Here is a 21357-nt window from a genome sequence, read left to right on the forward strand (position 1 = left end):
CACTCTCATACTCATGCGCATGCGTGCGCACACACACACACACACACACACACACACACACTTTCACACATGTATACTACCATCATCAAACCTTCTGTGGACAGATACCCAGGGACCTGTATCTGAGGGAGCCCGCAGGACCGAGCAACTGGGCATGTGCACTCCCCGCTCCGCTACTTAAAGGTGGGGACAGACCCTGTGGCTGTGAGTCGCCATAGCTGTGACACTCGTTCCTTTGTGCTTCACTGGACACAGCAGTCATCAGCTCGAAGAGCAGCTCCAGGCTCGGTCCATGCTGGATGCAGGAACAGGCAGCCAGCCAATCAAGCAGGGATGCTAAGGAAGGAGGAAATTTGGGAGACGGGGCACAGCTAATATCCTGAGCACCTTGTGCCCTTGACTTCTCTGTGGGCTTGAGAAAGGACGGCCCTACTTCAGGATGAACCCTCCTTCAGGGCCCAGAACCCAGGAGCCCAGCTGTGTGGCCACCCCAGCTTCACCCAGCAGGTGGGACGGCTACCGGAGCAGCACTTCCAGCCTGGACCAACCTCTACCCATCAGTCCCACGGTAAGCCAGAGGCCAGCATGTGCACACACAGAGCCTCCCCTCCCCTCACCCTGGCCTCCATGTTGGGAACACACAGGGGCTTTGACAGGGAGATAGAAATGGCCTGAGCTCTACTGTGGGATCTTGGGCATGTTACTGGACCTCTCTGAGTCTATCCCACAAAGAGGACAAGGAAGACAGTGTAGGGAATGTCTTTCCCTGTGGAGTCATTCGAGGAACAGAAAGGCCAGCCCTAAAGGACAAGGGGCTGGAATGGCCCAGATCTGTCCTTGGCTGCATCCATTCTTTTCTGAGGGTGGTTGGATGTCCCATGAAGCCTTCCAGAGAGGAAGGCATACCCTAGGTCTCTGGATTTGTCCAGCCCAGAGTGAGGTGTTAGGTGCCTTCTGTTGCGTCCAAGATCCTGCCAGGGCCCCAGGACCATAGCCCCCAAACCCACTGTTAACTGGGGAGGGCTGGCCCTTAGGACCCTGGGATGCAGGCCTATATCCTGGATAGGATGGAAAGGCTCTGTAGCTATAGGAGGCAAGGCAGAGACTAACTTGTCCTCCTTCCCAGGAAAGGAGCTAGGGCAGAGGGGTCTTTAAAGCCCTTTGTACTGGCCTATAGGGTCATGACCTCCCTGAAGTGACCCTGGGAGACTTAAGTGTTCTTTTTTTTTTTTTAGTTTATTTATTTATTTAAGTAATCTCTACACCCAACATCAAACTCATGACTCCGGGATCAAGAGTCATATGCTACTCTGACCGAGCAAGCCAAGTGCCCCGTAAGCTTTCTTTTTAAAGGGAAATTCCTTTCCTCTCTCCCATGCCAGGCATCAAACTCAGCCCCATTCCATTATATGTGGCAGTCTTTGAGGCTGGGGGTCTTGAGGAGAGGGGCTCTACCCAACTCCACCACCCCAGAGTCTACAGGGCCTAGAATACCATTGCGGACCATCTTGAGTGCTTGGGTCAGGGCCATATAGTGGAGAGAAAGCCACCCAGGGGATGGCTCTGCCTTCTCCCCAAGGAAAGGTAGACTTACTCCAGCTGTGTTCCTCCTTGTCAGACATGTGTCTGTCTGTCCGACCAGCCTCCAACAGATGATCCTAGAATCCTTGTGCCTCTGTGTCATGGTATAGGAGCTTGAGCTTGACTTTAGAGAGATCTGAATTTCCACTCTGGTTCAGCCACTTCCTAGTAGTGTGGCAAGTGGCTGTGCCACTCTGAGCCTCAGTCTCCCTAACCACCCTATGGGAACCCTAACCCTTCTTTCTCGGGGTTATTTGAAGATGACAGGATAACGTGATGCTCTTATTTCTCTGTCTCTCCGCAGGCAGCCAGGGCTCAGGCTGCTGCCTGGATCCCTTTCCCCACAGTTGATGTTCCGGACCATGCCCACTACACCCTGGGCACAGTGATCCTGCTGGTGGGGCTCACGGGGATCCTGGGCAATCTGATGGTCATCTATACCTTCTGCAGGTACCTGGTTGGTGGGCATGGGCACTGAGGGCAGCTGGCCATGCAAAGACAGGGCAGGAATTCTAGTGCCAGTTCTGCCAGGGCTCTGTTGAGCCTGGGTGGGGACACCACGGCCAAGCCCTCAGTGGTCTCAGGGCAGGCCTCCATCTTCCAGCTCAGGGAAGGGGGCAAAGAGTAGTCCAGGGCAACTTGAGTGGCACATGCCAATGGCACCCAGGCATAGTTTCTGTAAGACAAATGTCCCTACAATACCCGAGCCTCTGTCCATTCTACCCTGCTCTCAGCTTACCTCCATGTCACCTGCCCCAGTGGGTATCCTTCCTCTGCCTGAAAAAGCAGCCCAGGCAACAAGATCCTTAATCCTCAAGACTCTCAGCAGCCACCCTTGGAAACCACCCCCAGCTTCTTTCCCCACTTGCCCCATTCTTGGGCTGAATGGTGAGACAGGAGGTGAAGAAGTGAATTCTGACCCTACTACCTATTAGCTGAACCGACTTTGAACAAGTCACTTATCCTCTGGGAGTCCGTTTTTCTTGTTGGCAAAACGGAGTTGTGATTGATTTCACGGAGTCAATGTGATGGTTAAGTAAATCTACGCCTGTGCAGTGCCCATCAAATAAGTGTTTGAATCCTGGCAGTGCCACTTTACTGAGCCTTGTTACCTGGAAGAAGCCACTTCCTGGGTGGGAACCTCCGTGTTCCCATCTGGAAAAGAGGGAGGGGATAGATGCAAAGATGGATAATTATGGGAGAGAAGTCTGTGAAAGTGCCTGACCTGTAGGGCACAGCCTGGGCCATCCCCGAGGGTGAAGACTGCAGAAATACTGAAATGAGGGGGACAAGGAGGGGGCACCTGAGGAGGAAGATGTGAGAAGCTCCGCGGGAGAAGCCACTTGGGAGAACTTGGCCTGGAGGGGTTCAGAGAAATGAGGGGTGTGTCCAAGGAGAGAGTGTGGGTCATGCAGAGGGTTCCAGAAGGAGAGAGGAGGAAACAGATGAGCCCTAGAGCTAGCTCCTGCTTCTGCTGGGCTGCACGACACTCTGGGAGTGGTATTGCTCTCCATACAGGGCAAGAGTTGCTGTCGTTCAGGGGACCTCACTTCTTAGTCCACACTGTCAGGCTCCAGAGCTGTCTGGCTGGTGCTGGCTAGGCAGCAAGACGGATTATGGCCCAGTGGCTGGTGACTGTACATGTGCACATGTGTGTGTGGGCACGCGTGTGTGTGTGCACATGTAGTTCAGGAAAGTTCCCCAGCAGAAGCACCTCCTGACAGCTTCTGACCCTCCACAGGAGCAGAGGACTCAGGACACCTGCCAACATGTTCATTATCAACCTCGCGGTCAGTGACTTTTTCATGTCCTTCACCCAGGCCCCTGTCTTCTTCGCCAGCAGCCTCCATAAGCGGTGGCTCTTCGGGGAGGCAGGTAGACGTTCAGGGTTCCCTTATGCTGGAGGGAGGAGGAGGGTTGTGGAGGGCCATGCCCACAGTGGAGGGTGGCCTTGGACAAGGAGGTGATCTGCTCTTCCTGGGCAGAGAATGGGTGGCCGCCCTCAATCCTATGAGTGAGCAAGAGGGAAAACTCAGCTTCTGGGCCAGATGTGGCAAGTAGCCAGGTTGGAGAGGGGCTCAGGGCTGCTTTTCTGGAGAGAAGGCAGGAGCTGAGTATGTGACATCCTCAGACGCTCCCTCCCCTGGGGTACCTCATGGGCTCCTGCCAAGATCTGAGGTCAGGGAGCTGTGCCCACAGGCTGCGAGTTCTATGCCTTCTGTGGGGCTCTCTTTGGCATCACCTCCATGATCACCCTGATGGCCATTGCTCTGGACCGCTACCTGGTGATCACGCACCCACTGGCCACCATCGGGGTGGTGTCCAAGAGGCGGGCGGCGCTTGTCCTGCTGGGCGTCTGGCTCTATGCCCTAGCCTGGAGTCTGCCACCCTTCTTTGGCTGGAGTAAGTGGACTGGGGGAATCGGGAGAGGGGAAGATAAGCTGGGAAGGGCATGTTCAAGGGGCAGGTTGGTAGACTCGGGGTGGCCAGCTGGCAGGTGGGGCCAAGGGAGTGCTTGAGGCTCAAGGCAGATGGATATTCAGGGCACACAACTAGCAGCAGGGAAAACTGATGTGCCATCAGCAATCAGAGCGTGGCCTTGGTCCCCCTCTCCCAGTACAGGGGAAGACCACATGGCTCTTGGGTGGTGGGAAGTGACAGGTGTATCCAATGCTGAGTTGCAGAGTCAGACACACAGGCCTCGGGGTGTGGGGCTTGAGCGGGTAGGAGAGTTAGCAGGAAGGCACCCACCTTTCTGTGGCAGGATCGAGCACCTGGCCAAATCTGGTGGAGTGAGACCCTGGGGCTATGGTGAGGTCTCTGTTCCAAACTGGCAAAAATGGGCAGCTGTGGGCTTTGCCTACTAGAACTGGCTTGGAAAGCTCTCCTCCAGGTGCCCTGCTTTCCACACTGAACTGGGAAGGGCGGGGCTTGGGACCAGTGTTCAGGGATCCCAGACCCCACCTCCAGAGCCCCTGCTGGAGGAGGAGCCTGAATCACACTACCCTGAAGGCTGAGCACCTGCCCCCCACCCGGGATTCCAGGCGCCTACGTACCAGAGGGGCTGCTGACCTCCTGCTCCTGGGACTACATGAGCTTCACGCCATCAGTTCGAGCCTACACCATGCTGCTCTTCTGCTTTGTGTTCTTCTTGCCCCTGCTGGTCATCATCTACTGCTACATCTTCATCTTCAGGGCCATCCGGGAGACAGGCCAGTAAGAGCTGGGTGCGAGGAGGGGCTGGATGGGAGGGTAGCCATACCCCTTTCCAGGGTGCCCCTACCCTGCCCCCAGGCTCACATGTGCACCCACCCAGGACATTCCCAGCTCCAGGTGGGCAAAGACAAGCTGAGCACATGTGCGTAGTAGATGGGATGTCTAGAGATGAGAGCAACCTGGGTGCTTAGAGGAGTCTCAGAAGGGGACTTCTGAGGAGGGGACCGTTAGGCTTGGTCAGGAGGTCTGTGGGGGTAGAGAAGACATCACAGGGGGAACCACAGGGAGGCAGCTTAGGCTGGATGTGGTGGAGAACTTTTTGGGAGTCAGGGCTTCCTGCATTGGAGGGAATGTCCAGGCAGCCTCCCCCACAGTGGCCATGATCATGGCACTCACTGCATCCAGAGTGGGGTCAGACTCGGACTTTGCACCTGTCCTAGGGCTCTCCAGACCTTCAGGGCCTGCGAGGGCGGTGGTAGGTCCCCCCGGCAACGGCAGCGGCTGCAGAGAGAGTGGAAAATGGCCAAGATCGAGCTGCTGGTCATCCTTCTCTTCGTGCTCTCCTGGGCCCCCTACTCCATTGTGGCCCTGATGGCCTTTGCTGGGTGAGCAGTGCCCAAGGGGCTGGGGCAGGGGGAGGGAGGAGGGTAAGGGGACCCTCCTCAGTCTAAGCCCAAGCCAGCCATCCCCACAACCGAAGTCAGTCCTCAGAACTTTGTTCATTCTCCCCGGGCTGTAAGGTTCCCTGCAGGAGATGGGCCCACCCGCTCCTGGAGGCACTGGAACACATACCAGGTTAGGGGTGCGGGGAGCTCTGGACCACAGTGGATTTGACCTGAGGGCCTACAAGGGCTACTAGGTCCTGCCAGATCCCACGGGAACACTTGACTCTCCCTGAGTTTCTGGCTCCCTCTTCACCTGTGGACACACAGCCAGGAGAGCCGCTCACCCCCTGCCTGCTTGTCGTTTGTGGCTAGAGTCTGGGGACCTTGATGTCCACAGCAGCATGGACATAGGCCAGAATGCAGAAGCACTTTGTGACAGTGATACTTATTAATCCTGGGACGTGTTTGGGTACGAGACCTCCTTGTGCAGGAATGGCCTGGCCCTCCCTAAAGCTCTCTGGTGAAATCACTCTAAGGCAGCCAGGGAAGCAGTGGGTCTCAGGGTTGGGTGGGGTGGGGGAGGAGATGGGCGGAGGGCCAGAGTCACTGGGGGTGGGGAGGACTTATTGCCAGCAGCACAGGCTCCAAGCTATAGTGGACCTGGCGGAAACTCCCAACCTGGCACATCTTCCTCTCAGCCGCCCTCCCTCAACTGCTCCCCTGGTTCCCGCTCACCTCCAGTCAGAATGCTCCCTGCATGGCAGTCCCTCCTGGGGGGCTGATGTGGCTGTGTTGGTTTGGGCCAGGTTGGGCTGTGCCCTGCAGGGCCTGGCCTAGAGGAAGAAGGTTCCTGAGTGGGAAGGTAGGCTGTGGAGGCTCTAGGAGGGCCAGCTGGCAGGGGGACCACTGCTTCTCTGTCCTAGGTACGCGCATGTGCTGACTCCCTACATGAACTCGGTGCCAGCTGTCATCGCCAAGGCCTCTGCCATCCACAACCCCATCATTTATGCCATCACCCACCCCAAGTACAGGTGCGGCCCTCCTCCGGGACCCAGCCCCAGGTCTCCAGACCCACCCTCATGGTCACAGAGGGCCTGAAGCAGTGAATGGGGGTAGAGGCCAGCCATCTTTCCTATCTCTCATATATGTGGGGACCTCTAGCAGCTGGGAGCAGCCAGTGACAATAGGTGGGGTCTGGAGCTGCTGTCCACCCCCCTACCCACTGCCCCAGTTTCCCAGGGGGCTCAGCTTGGAGGGACATCAGAGCTCCCTGGGCAGTGTCCAATCCTGACTATGGAATTTTTGGAGCCAGGGCCCAAAGGCAGCAAAATGGCCAATAAGCAGTGATACCCACTAGAAAGAGAAGCCCCCAGAGAGCAATGTCCTAGAGAGACCACAGTCGGGAGAGTTCAAGGGCCCTAGCAGAGGCCTGGGACTCGTTCTGGCCCAGAGCCTTCTCTGCTGATAGAATCCCGGCATAACTGGCCTCTTGCATGAGGAAGCCTTCAGTGCTTTCTTTTGCCTGGTGGTGTCAGTAACTCCCCACCCTGCTGAGGCCAGCTGCAGGCTCAGAGGAGCGTCCCTGGTCCCCATTGGAAGAGATGTGCCTTGGGCCAGCCACGTGAGAGCTGAAACCAAGCACCTTGCTGAACCTACTACCCAAAGCCTCTCCCTCCATGCCCATGGCCTCAGTGTCTGTCCATCCCCAACACTATGAGCCTGTCAGTCTCTTTCACCCCAACATCTGTCTGTCCTTCCTCATCACCTCCTCTGACTGCCAGTGTCTTTTTGTCCATCGCCATCACCCTATCAATTGTCTATCCTCATAACTACAATGTTTGAAACTCCCCCATTTCCCCAGTGGCTTTCTCTCCACTCCCATTAGCCCTGTATCAGTCTGTTGGTCCACCCCCATCTCCTAACCAGATGTGTTGTTCTTGCAGAATGGCCATTGCCCAGCACCTGCCCTGCCTGGGGGTGCTGCTGGGCGTGTCGGGCCAGCGCACTGGCCCCTATGCCAGCTACCGCTCTACCCACCGCTCCACACTGAGCAGCCAGGCTTCGGACCTCAGCTGGATCTCCGGACGGAGACGCCAGGCATCCCTAGGCTCTGAGAGTGAGGTGGTAAGAATGCTGGGCCCTTGCTGGCTAGCACATTTCCCTCCTTTCCTCAACCAGGCCAGCCTCAGGCCTCTGGGCAAGGCTGCCTCTGAGACTCAGGGACCCTCAGGGACACTGAGGACCCTGGGATGCGGTCAGGAAGAGCCCCTCACAACTGTTCCATGGCTTTCCCTTGCACCATCTGCCCCTGCACCAGGCAGGGACCCTGGTGAGGCAATGCATTGGCCCAAGGTCACCCAGGAGCAGGGCCAGGACTGAACATGCATCTTCCAACTCTAGGCCATCTCTCTTCCATGCTGGCATTATTCTAGGAGCTTAGAGCCACAGCTTGAAAAGACAGGCATTTGTGGCCCTAGAGGGGCCTCCCAAGAGACAGGCAGGAGCTAGCTGTCCCCAGGAGAGCCTTCTGTGCTGTGGGCTCCTGTCTCCCAGCCACACCTGGGCTTCTCCATCACTGTAACTACAGGGCCCACCATGGGCCTCACCAAGAATCGCCACTGACCTTTTGCCACTGCTTCCATCCCTGGAGGTCTCTGTTAAGGGGCTGAGGGAGGAGCTGCCAGCAGTCCCTGCCTTGAACCACTGTAGTGCACGACATCAAAGAGTGAAGACAGACCCATCCCACATGCTTAGGAAGACACACAAGTGCACACACACGTACACACACACACACGAACACATGCACTCAGAATTTGCAGGGATTTGGTGACCAGCAAGCCTACAGTATCACAGACCCTGCCTCAGTGAATATCTGTGTGGACGACGGAGAGACACTTGGCTGGGGAAGAGGGCAAGAGCAAGACTCTGGAATGTCCCTCTCACCTCATAGTGACTCTCTCACCTTCCCCAGGGCTGGATGGACACGGAGGCGGCAGCTGTGTGGGGGGCTGCCCAGCAAGTGAGTGGACGGTTCCCCTGCAGTCAGGGCCTGGAGGACATGGAAGCCAAGGCCCCTGTCAGGCCCCAGGGACGGGAAGCAGAGACGCCTGGGCAGGTGATTGGGCCCGGCACCTGCCAGTCTATAAGGGGGTGGGGACAGGGGGCAAGTAGCCCAGGGAGTGGCCTGGAAAGGGGAGCTGTTCTTGTGGGCGGGCCCAGTGCCCTCTGGGAATCACTCCCTCCCCACCCAGATTTCCCTTGCCTGCCTGGGGTGCCTGGGGGTCTCTGTGACTCCAAGATGCTCCGAGCACGCCTGAATGTGGTCTGTGACTGTACCTGAGAGTGTCTGTGATTGCGTGACCCTGACTATGCACATGCATGGCAGATGGTGGTAGCTCTACAGTGCTGTGATGATTGTATAGCTTGTGTGTGTAATTATGTGTGACCGTGACAGTATGTGGTATGTGGTGTGCAGTGAGTCAGTGGAGTGTAACTTGTGCATGTGTGTGACCATGTGCCCAGCACATATTCTCTGTCTCTGTGACACCACAGGGCATAGGACTGAGTATGCCCCAACCTGTCCGCTCTAAACTGCGTGTGACCACGCTGTCTGCGTGACTGGAGGCTGGATGTACCTGGGGGGTGGGTGTTGTAAGCTGTTATGTGCTCGCTGTGAATGCCCTGAGATTAGGATGTCACCCAGAATACTTGTGGCTATTAAAAGAAGGCCAGCTGTCAGCCCAAGTGCCTATGGAACGGAATGTCGATGGCGATTAGAGAAGGCCATATTCTGGAACGCTGGAAATGCCGTGTGCACAGGCCCCGAGGCTACCCTTCCCCCTCAGCTGACAGCTCTCTACCCAGCCCCTCTGTTCACACTGGTGCAACACCCCCAGCTCCTGGGATCTCTTGGGCTTCCCTAGCAAGCCTAAGACCATGTCCTGCCTTACGTCCCCAAGGCTGCCCCCTGGATGTCCCAGAGAGGGGGAGCCCTGGGCTGCCCCCTGCAGTTGCGGAATCCCTGCCTCTCCCAGGAGCACAGCCCCCTCGATGCTCCAGCTCCAGGGATGACTCACCCCCCAGCCCTGACCCTGGTCACTGTGAACAGCCACAGAGGCCAGGACGGAGACAAGCAGTGAGGAAAGGCAGTGCGCCTGTCCTGTAGGGAATACTGGGCCGGGCTAGGGCACTGGGCAGGGAGGGACAGCATATCAGCCATCACCTAACACGTGTGATAAGCACTGCCATCAAGGTATCAGCACACAGGGTGCTGAAAGCAGAGGCAAGTCCCCAAGGCCTCCCCAGGAAAGGTGGAGGTGAAGCAAGGGTTGCCAGGCAGGATGGGGGTGATGTTGAGCACTCCAGGCCAAGAAAAGAGCCTGTGTGAACACAGTGGGGCCACTGGGGAGCTTGGCGTGTCCTGGAACAGAATGTTGCTCTGTGACCCAGGAGCAGCCAGAGGGACTCCGGGAGCTAGTGGTGGGGAGAGAAGAGGAGAAAAGAAGGGCAAGAGGTGGTAGGAACTGTGGGGAGGCCCAATCAGATACTGACCTGAGGGGTCTCTAGCCTTGACCCTGGGGGGATCAGGGAGCCCTTGGAGGACTTAGCTAGGGCTTTGAGGTAGGCTCGGTTGACCTTGCGGGGTGGTTGGGTTCCCTGCAGCGGCTGGAGAAGGACAGCTGGAATGTAATGAACGGGCAGGGAGAAGCCTGGAGGAAGCTGGTGCTGTAAGACAGGCAAGAAATGAGGTGACTGCGGCCGCAGGGCGAGAGGAGACGCAGGCCCCCCAGAGGGAGTAGAGGAAGAGGACAACTGGAAGGTGGGGGTGAGGGGAGCTCAGTTCTGACTGACTGCAGGAGTCTGAGAGCCTAGGGGATGGCCCCAGGGGGAGGTCTTGCCGGTGGCCTTAGATATTGCAGGCTCCATCGTCCAGGCCACAATGTGGCCTCGGAGAAGGCCCATCCCCCAGCCAGGACACAACCTGGCCTCTCCATGCGACCGCACTTCACTGCTCAGTGACCCTAAACATGGAGGGTCACTGGGAGAATGCTCCCAGTGGGACACTCCTGGAGCTAAACCTATGTGTGCTGTTTGCTTTCAGACCAAAGGGCTGCTCCCCAGCCAGGACCCTAGGATGTAGGGTGCCTATTGGCTCACCTTTTCTTCTGGGACACATCCAGCTCCCTCACCTCCCCCTCATACACACAGACCCAAGATCACCCCATGAGCCTTCAGGCTTTGGAAGTGGCCCTGTCACCCAGGCTGTGCTGGATTCGGGGCCCCACACCCCAAAACACCTGCCCTGACATGTGCTTGGCACCCACTTCTCATCTCAACAGCCTGCACCCCAGGCTCAGCCCAGGCCCTCCTACTTCCCGGAGTCATCTGCCTCTCCTCAAATGCTGTGTGCTGTGATTGTCCAGGCGATGACAATGGCGATGGCTCCGTGGGACACGCCAGCTAATTGCGAGCTGCCGCTGCACCCAGGCTGGGCATTTCACTGACGTGGGCAGGCCAGCACTGCATCTCCCGCGGCCAGCAGTTGAAGCCGAGCACAGACTTTCATGCGCCGGAATCTGTTCTTCACCGCTATCCCCTTTCTGCTTCCCCAGTGTTATTTCTGCCATGGCCCACCCTCTTGTGCACACATACATTTTCGGGCACACTCTTCTACCTGCACATGTCTGCATGCCCACCAAACACACGTGTGCACACACTGCACCTGTGGCGTGTCTCGAATCAGTGACCTAAGATCATCCCAGGGCTGTATCGCTCTGACAGCGTATAGGAAAATAAAAAGCAGAGAAGCACGGTCTTCACCTGTTGGTGTCGCGATGGGAGAGAGACCCAGGGCTTGGCCTCTGACGCCCGCAGCATCTCTTTCTCCCCTCCCTCTGTCCCCCACCTTGCAACTCTCACTCCTGAAGCCTCTGCCTCAAACTGTGAGGGGAAGAATGGAGGAGGGACAAAGACCAGGCTTGTCCCCACCCCCACTCCCCAGTGAGCTGCTGTTATCAGGAGGCGGTTCATGCCCAGCCTGTGGGCACCAGCTCCTCTCTGGCTGGGTCGCCCAGGGGAGGCAGACGGAGGGAGGCTGGCCTTCCCCTTTAAGAGCATCCTTCCCATCACCCCTCCCTTTCCCCAGAGGCAGCATCAGGCAGTGTGGGTGCCAGAGTCCAGAGAAAGAGCCTGCAGCTCCAGGTACTTCCTAGCCCGGGGCTTCCCCTCCCCCTACAGGGTGGGCTTCTTTCTTTCCCCACACTGGCCATACCTCGCTGCCGGGTCCTTTCCAGCTTGGCAGGACAGACCCCTCCTAGGAAAGGGGGTAAACCTGGAGGTGGGGATGGATGGGAGGGGGCCTGGGAGTGAGGTAGGGGATGGTATGGGGAGGGTGGGGTGCTGGCCATGAGCTTCCTGGACTTCCTGGCTTCCCGGGCCAGGCCTGAGCAGGGGGGCAGCCTGGGCTGTCTGATACCCAGCAGAAGAGGTGGTGTAATGGGGGAAAGAATACAGGTCCTTCTTTGGCGTCTTCCACTTGATATTCTTGTGAACTTGGGCAAATTGCCAAATGTCCCTGTGATGTGGGGATGCTACCATGCATGTTGTATGTGCCAGGCCATGAGGTGGGGTGATGGCAACTGGGAATTCGTCACACCCCAGGCCCACTCTGAGTCTTCAGGGCCTAGCCAGGGCTAGAGCCTTCCCAGAGGGCCAAAGAACTGCCAGCCCTGTCACCTTCACCTTCCCTGAGCCTCAGTTTCTCCAATCAGAGCCAGTTTGGGCCTTGATCTATCTCCAGACCACACAGGGCCTGAAGTGTCTTCTGAGGAAGGGCTTCTGGAGGTATCTTGGCCTGAAGAACACACTGGCTGGAGTCCCAAGGGGCCTAGGCCCCCAGGTCCCCACCCAGAACACACTGTCTCTGGGTTACAAGCTAGACACACACCGCACGCACTTCCCCCTCCTTCTGCCTTCTGGCCCCACATCCCAGCAGCTGAGCAAATGGCATCTCCTCCCCTCCTCCCTACCCACTGCCATTCCAGTGCAAAGGGCATGGGGGCCTGGCGTGCGACATTGGCAGCTGGAGCTTTCCATGCTGCTGTCAAGTTTTCCAGAGCACAAATGAGACAGGAGAGCCAGGAATAACCTCTGGGCCCCTAGAGGGTCTGGAGGGTGTGGGCCTGCCTTAGACCTGCTTTCAGACCCTGTGCCAAGACCCTGTGCCCTTCGCCCCCATGCCTGGCCTGGGAATCGGGAGGTGCCTGCGGCCATGGGGAATGCATTATCTGGCACAAGCCCAGTAGAAATGAGCACCATTCAGGTGCTCCAGCATGGCCTGGGTCCACTCCCTGTGTGACCTTGGAGAAGGCACTTAACCTCTCTGAACCCTGGTTCCTGCAGGCCAAGGTGGCAGCCTCTCAGAATCTGAGGGGATAATGGCATGAGGGACCTGGAGCTGAGCTCAGCCAGGACCATAGACACAGTTATTATTTGATCATTTTTATGGCTGGACAACCCTGGACCAGTTGCCAGTCTCCTGAACAGAAGCTCTGTCCAGACCAGCTGGAGGCTCAGCTTGGTCCCAGGCTTTCTACTGGGTAAGCTTCAACCTCAGAGTCCTCACCAGGGAGCACAGGGCAGAAAGACACAAATTGCAAAGCCCCAGTCTTCTGGGCAAACGGGTGGGTTGAGCTGGGCCGAGAGAACACACATCTGGGCTCTCTAAAGGGCAGAGGGAGCAAGGAGGAGAGAGCATTATCACTAACCTGGCCAGTCCCCCATCCTGCCCCTTGGGGGGTGCTGGGTGCTGGACACCCCTCCCCAGGGGCAATATTAGCCGTGTGAGTCACGGTGGGAGGCTGCGGGCGGGCAGAGTGTAGGGTTACAGTCCATTTATGGGCGCAGCAGAGGGCAGATATCAGTGTCGATGGCATTCGTTCCCGGCTATTCTTAGGAGCCTCTCAGGAGCTCCACACAGCCTGGCCAGGCAGCAAGGGACGGAGCAGGCAAGGCTGGGGTCGGGGGTAGGGGCCCAGGTATAGGCTGGGGAGGTGGGTGCGTGAGGGCCCTCTCATTCTTCTCTTCTCTTGTTCACAGAGGCTGCCGCTGTCAGCACCAGCATGTCTTACAGCGTGACCCTGACCGGGCCTGGGCCCTGGGGCTTCCGTCTCCAGGGGGGCAAGGACTTCAACATGCCGCTCACTATCTCCCGGGTGAGTGTGCACTGCCCACACAGCCTGACACCCACAGGGGCGGGGCACACTCTGAGGAGGGTGTGCGCATCCCTCTGTTGTCCTCCCTGAGGCTCTCGGAGAGCAGAGCATGTCCCATCCCCAGACTTGGGGCTGGGACTGGCTCCAACTGGATACTGCCGGCCACAGGCCCTTGGTTTTGGCCATAGCTGTTGTCTACCTGAGCTCGCCAACCTGTTGTGAGTGTGAAACATGGGCAAGTGGTGGGTGTTTTGAGCCAAGAAGGAAAGGCCAAGTTCGCTGGGTAGGCAGGCTGGTGAACAGAGTATAGTGCCTTCCTAAGCCCTTCCGTGGGGAGGGTGGGCTCAAGGTGCTCCCCAGCCTGGACCATCTCCACAGAAGGGGGCAGCTGCTATGGGGAGAGAGCACTCCTAGCATGGAGAGGGCAGGTGACAGGCCAGCACATAGATAGGTGGGCAGACTGGTGACTTCAGCTGCCCTGCCCTTGGGGCTCAGGGCTAGGCTAGGCTGGTAACTGGGCTCCAGCATCCCCTTCATCCCAGGCCCCAGGTAACAGCCTCATCTCTACCCCCTTTCCTGGGCCTGCTGGGGATCTCCTACTGGTTTCCTCCCTCACCTGGCCGGGCCCCTACCCATTCAGCCACAGCTGCTCTGCCTACCTGTTTGACATTTTATTCCTCATGCTCACCTGGGCAAATGGTCCACGTGTTCTGGAGTGTCTGTGGTCAGGGAACAACTTGCTGGGGATGTCACAGATCACTGGAGATTGTCTGAGTAGCTCTACTGCCTAGCCAGGAACACTCAAGTCCAGAGAGGCGATAAGCTAGATCTGCTTGGGAGAATCTGTCTTTGTTTTAACCACTGCTGTGTTCCCAGCACCTGTACCAGTGTCTAGAACACAGTAAGCATTCAGGCAACACTTGTCAAAGGACTCTCCAGCGAGTCTGGCTGAGCTGCGAGTCTCAGACCCTCTCTCCAGCGAGTCTGAAGGCCCTGAGGCTCAGGGTGGACTGTGAGATGTGGGAGGGCAAAGGCAAGCCCTGCCTGATGGGGTAGGGCTGAGGCTGAGCTCCTGTGCTGCTGGTGTGGGCACGAGGGGGCAGGCTGAGGTTCCAGGCTGTCACTGGAGGGTGATGCATGGGCCAGGGAGCTGGGACTGCTGCCCACCGGGGGACAGGGAGGCAGTGTCTTCTCAGGGCAGCAGAGCTCTGCTGTGGTTCTGGGGGTGGAGGGTGGGGGCGGGAAGGGAGGCACTGAGGTGGGCAGTCAGTGCTTGGCAGAGGGGACAGGGAGCCAGTGCCCCCATGGAGGAGCGAACCTGTTTGTGGAACTTGGTGTGGGTATTTGGGGGGGATGCGGAGAAGGAGAAGCCCCATTCAGGGGTGACATAGGAACTTCATAATAGCTATAAAAGCCACACTCCTCCAGCGGGGGGCACTGGACCAGCTCTAGTCCCAGGAAATGGCCATGTTCTCCATCCTGCCGGAGATCTTGTTCATCTGACCTGAGTCCCCACCCCTTCAGACCCACTGTCCCGGAAACCGCAGGGTGCAGTACCAAAAGGACACCCAGAGCCTTGGATACCCTGCCTGATGATGTGGTGATACATGGGCATTTGAGTCCCAGTGGACATGGCCCCTCCCCCAATGGACCCTGCACTGCTCTCAGGTGGTTACAGGTTTCCTGTATGTCCAAGGAGGGGTTGTCTACCCTCACTGTCATGGATCCACAGGCCTCCCATGCCTCAGACTGAGCCCACATCTCCCCCAGCCCTACAGTCCTCCAGGCCTCATGCTGGTGCTCCCTGCCCCATCCCTGCTGGTGGAAATTAGCCTCCTGTCGCAGTGGCACCCAGGATAGTCAATGACCTCACCCAGGATCTATGTACCACCTGGCCTCAGCCAGCCCAGGGCTTATATTGCAGCACAGAGGCCTTAAGCTAGACAGCAGGAAGAATGTCCTCACTGCAAGGAAAGGGTGTATTGGGATGTCATGGAGCCAATGACTAGGGGGACCTTTAAAAATAGAACCCGCTGCTCATGCAGGGCATCGGGGGATAGGTACAATGGCCTCTCAGCCTCCTTCAGAGCCATGCCCCAAGTCATCAAGGCTGGGAACAGGCTGGGATGGATGCTGGATCCTCCCCAGGGCTTAGAACCTCTTCACAAATTTCTCGGGTGGGCCACTGATATCCTGGGCTTGGGCATCCCAGGCTCAAGGCAGGCAGGGCCCTGGCAGGGCCCAAGACACTCCGGCAAGGCCAGGCAGGGCCCAAGACACTCCCACCAGGGCTGTGGTATTTCCTGCTGGGGCTCTCAAGGCCCTTCTGGACCAGGAACTTATTCCCCAGTGGGACGCAGGGCCAGCGGATGCTCCAGTGTCCTGGCCTGAGCCTTTGCAACAGGGCAGTGGTGGCATATTGCAGCGGGGTAGGGATGGGGCAGCAAAGGCAGGGCTCGCTCATTCTCAGCAGGGCCGACAGCCCTGGGCACCCGGACTGCGGTCCTGAGAGAGGTGGTTGGGCAGGCGGGCCTGCGATTACCATCTCACTTCAGAGCGGGGCAAACCGAGGCTCGATTTGCTCAGGAGCTCTTGTGACCTTAGGAACCCCTAACTCCCTGGCCTGCCGCTCAGCCCTTTGGCTGGGGATTAGTAACAAAGTACTGAATGGAGCCTGTTCCCTGTCAGCTGTAGACACAGGCTGCTCCTCCTGGAAGAAGGCTGCCACCCTCACGCTGGGTGGTACCTCCAGTCCCCACCCGACCCTGCCCACCAGAATCAACCTTGGGGCTGTAGCAGCCCCCCTCCCTCGCCCGGTCTCCTTCTGAGGATCCACAGAGAAGTGGGTTCAGGAGGGAGAATGGGAGGGTGGAGGGGAAATGCCTTTATTTATCCTGGACAGGTGCGGCTGGGCCTGCAACATGAGCTCCCCTCCCCCCCCCCCCCCCCCCCCCCCCCCCCGCCCCTCCATCCAGCCGCAGCCAATTCTCCAGGAAGTGGGGGAGGGGTGGGAGCAGCCGCTAAAGAGCAGCTCCAAAGGCCCAGCCCATTCTGGTCCAAGAGCTGGGGCAGAGGCAGAGGCTGTGGTCTGGGGCCTTGTCCTTGGTGCGTCGTGCAGCCCTTGACTCTACTGAAGAAGTGTGTGTTTTTGTCTGGCTCTGCTGCTCACAGTTATAAAATTCTGTGCACCTGTTGTTCCACTGAGGTGGTGGTGAGGATGGGGGAACCGTGGGGCTGAGCCTGGACCCCGGTGGGGGGAGGAGGGAAGGATGCCCGGCTCTCTGCACCAAGGCCTCTATCTCTTACAGCCTTATTCGCTCGGCCTAGCAGGCTCTCCTGGGGCACCAGCCCAGAAGCCTTTGTTTCTTTGCTGTTTTTGGTTCCAGTATTTGTCAGATCTTCTAGCTACAGTGGGGACGCAGAGGACGGAGGGTCCCCTGGGAGGGGGAGGGGGACAGGCTGAGACTATTCTGGGGCAACTGTGCCGGCAATTCCTGGAATTTCGAGGCCATAGTTGCTGTTTCTTGGGCAGCGCCTAGCAGTGCTGACAGGCTGTGCTGTTTATAGCCACCCTGAAGGTCAGGCAAGCCTCCGGAGGGCTGCTGGGCGGCTGGCCGGGGCCTTCCCAGATGAAGGAATAGGGAAGATAACCGGACAGAGGCCCACGGCTGGGGAATGCATTCTTGGAGGTGCCCAGGCCCTGCTTCCCTCCCAGGTACTCAGAGATGTCTTTGACTCTGTGAGGGCCCTGAAAGGAATGGGCATGAAGCTGGCTGGGCCCTGAGGAGCAGACCCTCCAAAGCCTTGGGCCAGGACCTAGGACAAGGGCAACTTCATGGACAGCCCCTGGGGCTCCTCAGGCTTAAGCCACTGTAGGACAGCAGCAAGTGTGAGGAAGGCCGGGCTTCCTGAGTAATGCCTGCTAGGTCCCTCTGGGGCAGCCCTCCCACCTGGGAGATGTGTCCCCAGTTCCCTGACTCTCCATCCCTCTCTGCACGGTCCCCCATCATCCAGAGACTGTCCATGATTGCAAAGGCCCCCTCACCGGAGGCCCTCACATTCCCAAACACAGCTTCTCCACCTCTTTGGAGCCAGGAAACACCTCTATGCTGGGACCATCCTAAGAGGCATGAAGTGGACTTTACCATGCCCTAGTGTTGTCTGGGGTCCACTGAGAGTGACACCTAGGACATCCAGGAGAGAACTGTGGGAAAAGAGGAGAAGAAGAGAGAGACTCAGAAGGTCCTGCAGGGAAGGGTGTGATCCGCAAGAGAGGGGACCAGTGACTCCTGGTTTTGGGTACAGGGAGGTCACTTGCATGTGTGGAGTGGTGGGGGCTGATGCTAGATGGCTGGGTGTGAGAGGGATGGGAGACAGTCAGAGGCAGGACCTGCTGGTCATTCTTGGAGAAGCCTGAAGGTGAAGGAAAGGAGAGACATGACAGGAGCTGGTTGGAGCAACTAAGGCAGGGAGATCCGTTTTTTAAAGATTTAACTTCTTTTAAATTTTTTTTTTTTTTTTTTGAGAGACAGAGAGAATGCACGCAGGGCAGGGGCAGAGAGACAGGAAGACACAGAATCCGAAGCAGGTTCCAGGCTCTGAGCTGTCAGCACAGAGCCCAATGTGGGGCTTGAATTCATAACCACGAGATCACAACCTGGGCCGAAGTCGGATGCTTAACTGACTGAGCCACCCAGGTGCCCCTAAATTTTTAAAATATTTTTTTTAATTTTTTTAATGTTTATTTATTTTTGAGACAGAGAGAGACAGAGCATGAATGGGGGGAGGGTCAGAGAGAGAGGGAGATACAGAATCCAAAGCAGGCTCCAGGCTCTGAGCTGTCGGCACAGAGCCTGACGCGGGGCTCAAACTCACGGACCATGAGATCATGACCTGAGCCGAAGTCGGACGCTTAACCGACTGAGCCACCCAGGCGCCCCTTTAAAATATTTAATATTTTAAATATAAATATAAATATATTTTATATTTATATAAATATAAAAATATTTATAAATATATATAAATATAAATATATATATTTATATATATTTATAATATATATTATATATATTATAAATATATAAATATAAATATAAATATTATATAAATATAAATATAAAAATATTTAAAATATTTTTAATGTTTAAAAAAAATATTTTTATTTTTGAGAAAAAGAGAGAGACAGAAAGCAAGCGGGGGAGGGGCAGAGAGAGAGGGAGACACAGAATCCAAAGCAGATTCCAGGCTCTGAGCTGTCAGCACAGAGCCCTATGCAGGGCTTGAACCCATGAACTGTGAAATCATGACCTGAGCCAAAGTCAGCCACTTAACTGACTGAGCCACCCAGGCACCCTAAAAGACTTAATCTTTAAAAAATATGTATGTATGTATGTATGTATTTAGAGAGAGCATGCAAGTGGGGTGGGGGGCAGAGAGGGAGGGAGAGAGAAAGAGAATCCCAAGGAGGCTCCATGCTGACAGCATAGAGCCAGATGTGGGGCTCAAACTCATGAACTGTGAGATCATGACCTGAGCTGAAACCAAGAGTCACATACATAACCAACTGAGCCACCCAGGTGCCCCAAAAGAATTAATTTTTTTTAATGTTTATTTATTATTTTTGAGAGAGAGAGAGAGAGACAGAGTACCAGGGGGTAGGGGCAGAGAGTGAGGGAGACACAGAATCCGAAGCAGTCTCCAGGCTCCAGGCTCTGTGCTGACAGCTCAGAGCCTGATGCGGGGCTCGAACTCACAAACCATGAGATTGTAACCTGAGGTGAAGTCAGACACTTAACTGACTGAGCCACCCAGGTGCCCCAAGACTTACTTTTTAAAAAAAAAAAATTTTTTTTAACGTTTATTTATTTTTGAGACAGAGAGAGACAGAGCATGAACGGGGGAGGGTCAGAGAGAGGGAGACACAGAATCCGAAACAGGCTCCAGGCTGTCAGCACAGAGCCCGACGCGGGGCTCGAACTCAGGGACCGCGAGATCGTGACCTGAGCCGAAGTCGGACGCTTAGCGACTGAGCCACCCAGGCGCCCCAAGACTTACTTTTTTAAGAGTAGTTTTAGGTTCACAGCAAAATTGAGTGGAAGGTACAGCGTATTCCCACATACCCCCAGCCCCACACATGCATAGCCTCCCCCTGTTATCAATATCCCCCATCTGTGTGACACATTTGTTACACACGATAAACCTATATTGGCACATCATTATCACCCAGAGTCCATAGTCTACATCTGGGTTCACTCTTGGTGTTGTGCATTCTATGGGTTTGGACCAAGGTATAATGACATGGATCCACCATGTAGTATCATAGAAAATATTTTCACTGTCCTACAAATCTTCTCTGGGCAAGGAGAGGCTTTTTGAGCATAGACAAGACTCTGGCTTGTCTATCAGCCAGGGTGTAGTTGGGGAGCGGGGTCATGGGGAGACAGAAGCTTCCAGCTAGGGGATGAAGGATGGAGCGATGCCCCAGGGGAGGCCAGATGGGAAGGGAGGAGAGCATGGCGTGACAGTAATTTGATCACATAATGGTAAATGCACTTCGAGCTCCATGGGAAATCTCCTGGGGTGGTCAGCCTGGGTTGGTTGGGAGGAGATGCTGGAAGTTGCACAGTACACAGCATCTACTACATACCCTTGCCCTCCCCTCCAGCCCCTGCCACACCTACACTGGCAGGGGCTGGTCGGGGGGCAAGCGTACGTATCTAGAGGGAAAGAAGGCAGGCGCCTGTCTGGTTTTGAGCACTGAGAGTGATGGCTGAGCACTTCTGCAGAGCCCAGCTACCCCTCTGCTGCCAGGGAGCTAGGGAAATAAAAACCTTACATGTATGTGCCTGAGCCCTGGCCAGCGCCTTGCTTCCCTGGGACTGTGGACAGAACTTCCACTCTTCCAGCTGATGCTCAGGCCCCTCTAGGGACAGCAGGCTGGCTCAAGACTGGTCAGTTGGGGCTGGCCCCTTACACGCCACTCTCTGCCAGCCCCAGATCTTATTTCTCTGTGGGGACCAAGGAGGCAACTTCCCAGCCTCCACCCCTCTGGCACCCTTGGGGGATAGGGGTTAGGGGCCAGCCCCTGTACCCCCTCCATCGGGAGCTTCCCTGAAACTTTCTTAGCTCTGCACCTCCTTACAGGATAACCTGCTTAATTTTTTTTAATGTTTATTTATTTTTGAGACAGAGTCAGAACATGAGCAGGGGGGAGGGGCAGAGAGAGAGGGAGACACAGAATCTGAAGCAGGCTCCAGGTTCTGAGCTGTCAGCACAGAGCCCAACGCAGGGCTCGAACTCATGAGCTATGAGATCATGATCTAAGCCAAAGTTGGATGCCTAACCAACTGAGCCACCCAGGCGCCCCTACAGAATAACCTATTTAAAAATGTAATCCTCACAGAAATCCTGGGTGAAAGGCATTATTTGTGTCTTTACACAGAGGGCGTGGAGGCTGCTCCGTACCCTGAGGTCTGGCTCAGACCAGTCTGTGCTCTCTGCTTTACTGCCTCTCCTCAAGGCACCCACAGTTGCAGAGGCCACAGTTGCTCCCTGGCACCAGCTAGCCCTGTGTCCCCTGTCAGGTGCCCTAAACCACAGCCCAACAAAGAGGAAGGGCTCCCGTGAGGTGAGCCTGGGGGCAATTTTGGCCCCCAACCACCTAAAGCCTGTCCTAAGGAGCTTTTGAGACAGGCCGGTGCTCCTGGAGCTCGGCCCACAGCTGGGCCCTTACTTGAGAGGTA

At 56.5% G+C, this 21357-nt stretch overlaps 2 protein-coding genes and 1 long non-coding RNA gene across 11 annotated transcripts in view; 2 read left to right on the forward strand and 1 right to left on the reverse strand.

Annotated features, from left to right (window-relative positions):
• Positions 1–219: 219 nt before the first annotated feature.
• OPN4 (opsin 4) lies at positions 220–11217 on the forward strand. Its single transcript, XM_058696912.1, has 10 exons — positions 220–568; positions 1886–2031; positions 3323–3456; positions 3781–3984; positions 4626–4797; positions 5238–5402; positions 6326–6433; positions 7346–7526; positions 8374–8517; positions 10826–11217. The coding sequence occupies exons 1-10, from the start codon at positions 440–442 to the stop codon at positions 10904–10906; spliced, it is 1464 nt and encodes a 487-aa protein (XP_058552895.1). The 5' UTR covers positions 220–439; the 3' UTR covers positions 10907–11217.
• On the reverse strand, positions 2020–8472 carry LOC131492948 (uncharacterized). Its single transcript, XR_009252364.1, has 4 exons — positions 8346–8472; positions 5194–5298; positions 4638–4804; positions 2020–2736 (listed from the first exon to the last, which is right to left on the reverse strand). It is a non-coding gene; the product is annotated as an uncharacterized LOC131492948 (long non-coding RNA).
• Positions 11218–12864: 1647 nt separating the features above from the next.
• The window catches only part of LDB3 (LIM domain binding 3), a 64676-nt gene continuing 56183 nt past the window's right edge, over positions 12865–21357 (forward strand). For 6 of the 9 annotated variants that reach the window (XM_058696903.1, XM_058696907.1, XM_058696905.1 and 3 more), the window contains exons 1-2: positions 13275–13408; positions 13500–13615. In XM_058696903.1, the coding sequence (XP_058552886.1) occupies positions 13523–13615 (93 nt within the window). In that variant the 5' untranslated portion in view covers positions 13275–13408; positions 13500–13522. Of the gene's footprint in view, positions 13001–13274; positions 13409–13499; positions 13616–21357 lie in introns of those variants that run through there. The other 3 variants (XM_058696910.1, XM_058696911.1, XM_058696904.1) reach the window with 2 other exon arrangements.

This window comes from Neofelis nebulosa, chromosome 13, assembly GCF_028018385.1.
Source record: "Neofelis nebulosa isolate mNeoNeb1 chromosome 13, mNeoNeb1.pri, whole genome shotgun sequence".
Lineage (NCBI taxonomy): Eukaryota > Metazoa > Chordata > Mammalia > Carnivora > Felidae > Neofelis > Neofelis nebulosa.

Bases quoted from the DNA above. Each gene is read 5' to 3' on its own strand.
- OPN4 (XM_058696912.1), top strand. From the start codon at position 440: ATGAACCCTCCTTCAGGGCCCAGAACCCAGGAGCCCAGCTGTGTGGCC. The intron at 3,985-4,625 runs GTAAGTGGACTG...CCGGGATTCCAG, and splicing joins GCCACCCTTCTTTGGCTGGA to GCGCCTACGTACCAGAGGGG. The intron at 4,798-5,237 runs GTAAGAGCTGGG...CACCTGTCCTAG, and splicing joins GCCATCCGGGAGACAGGCCA to GGCTCTCCAGACCTTCAGGG.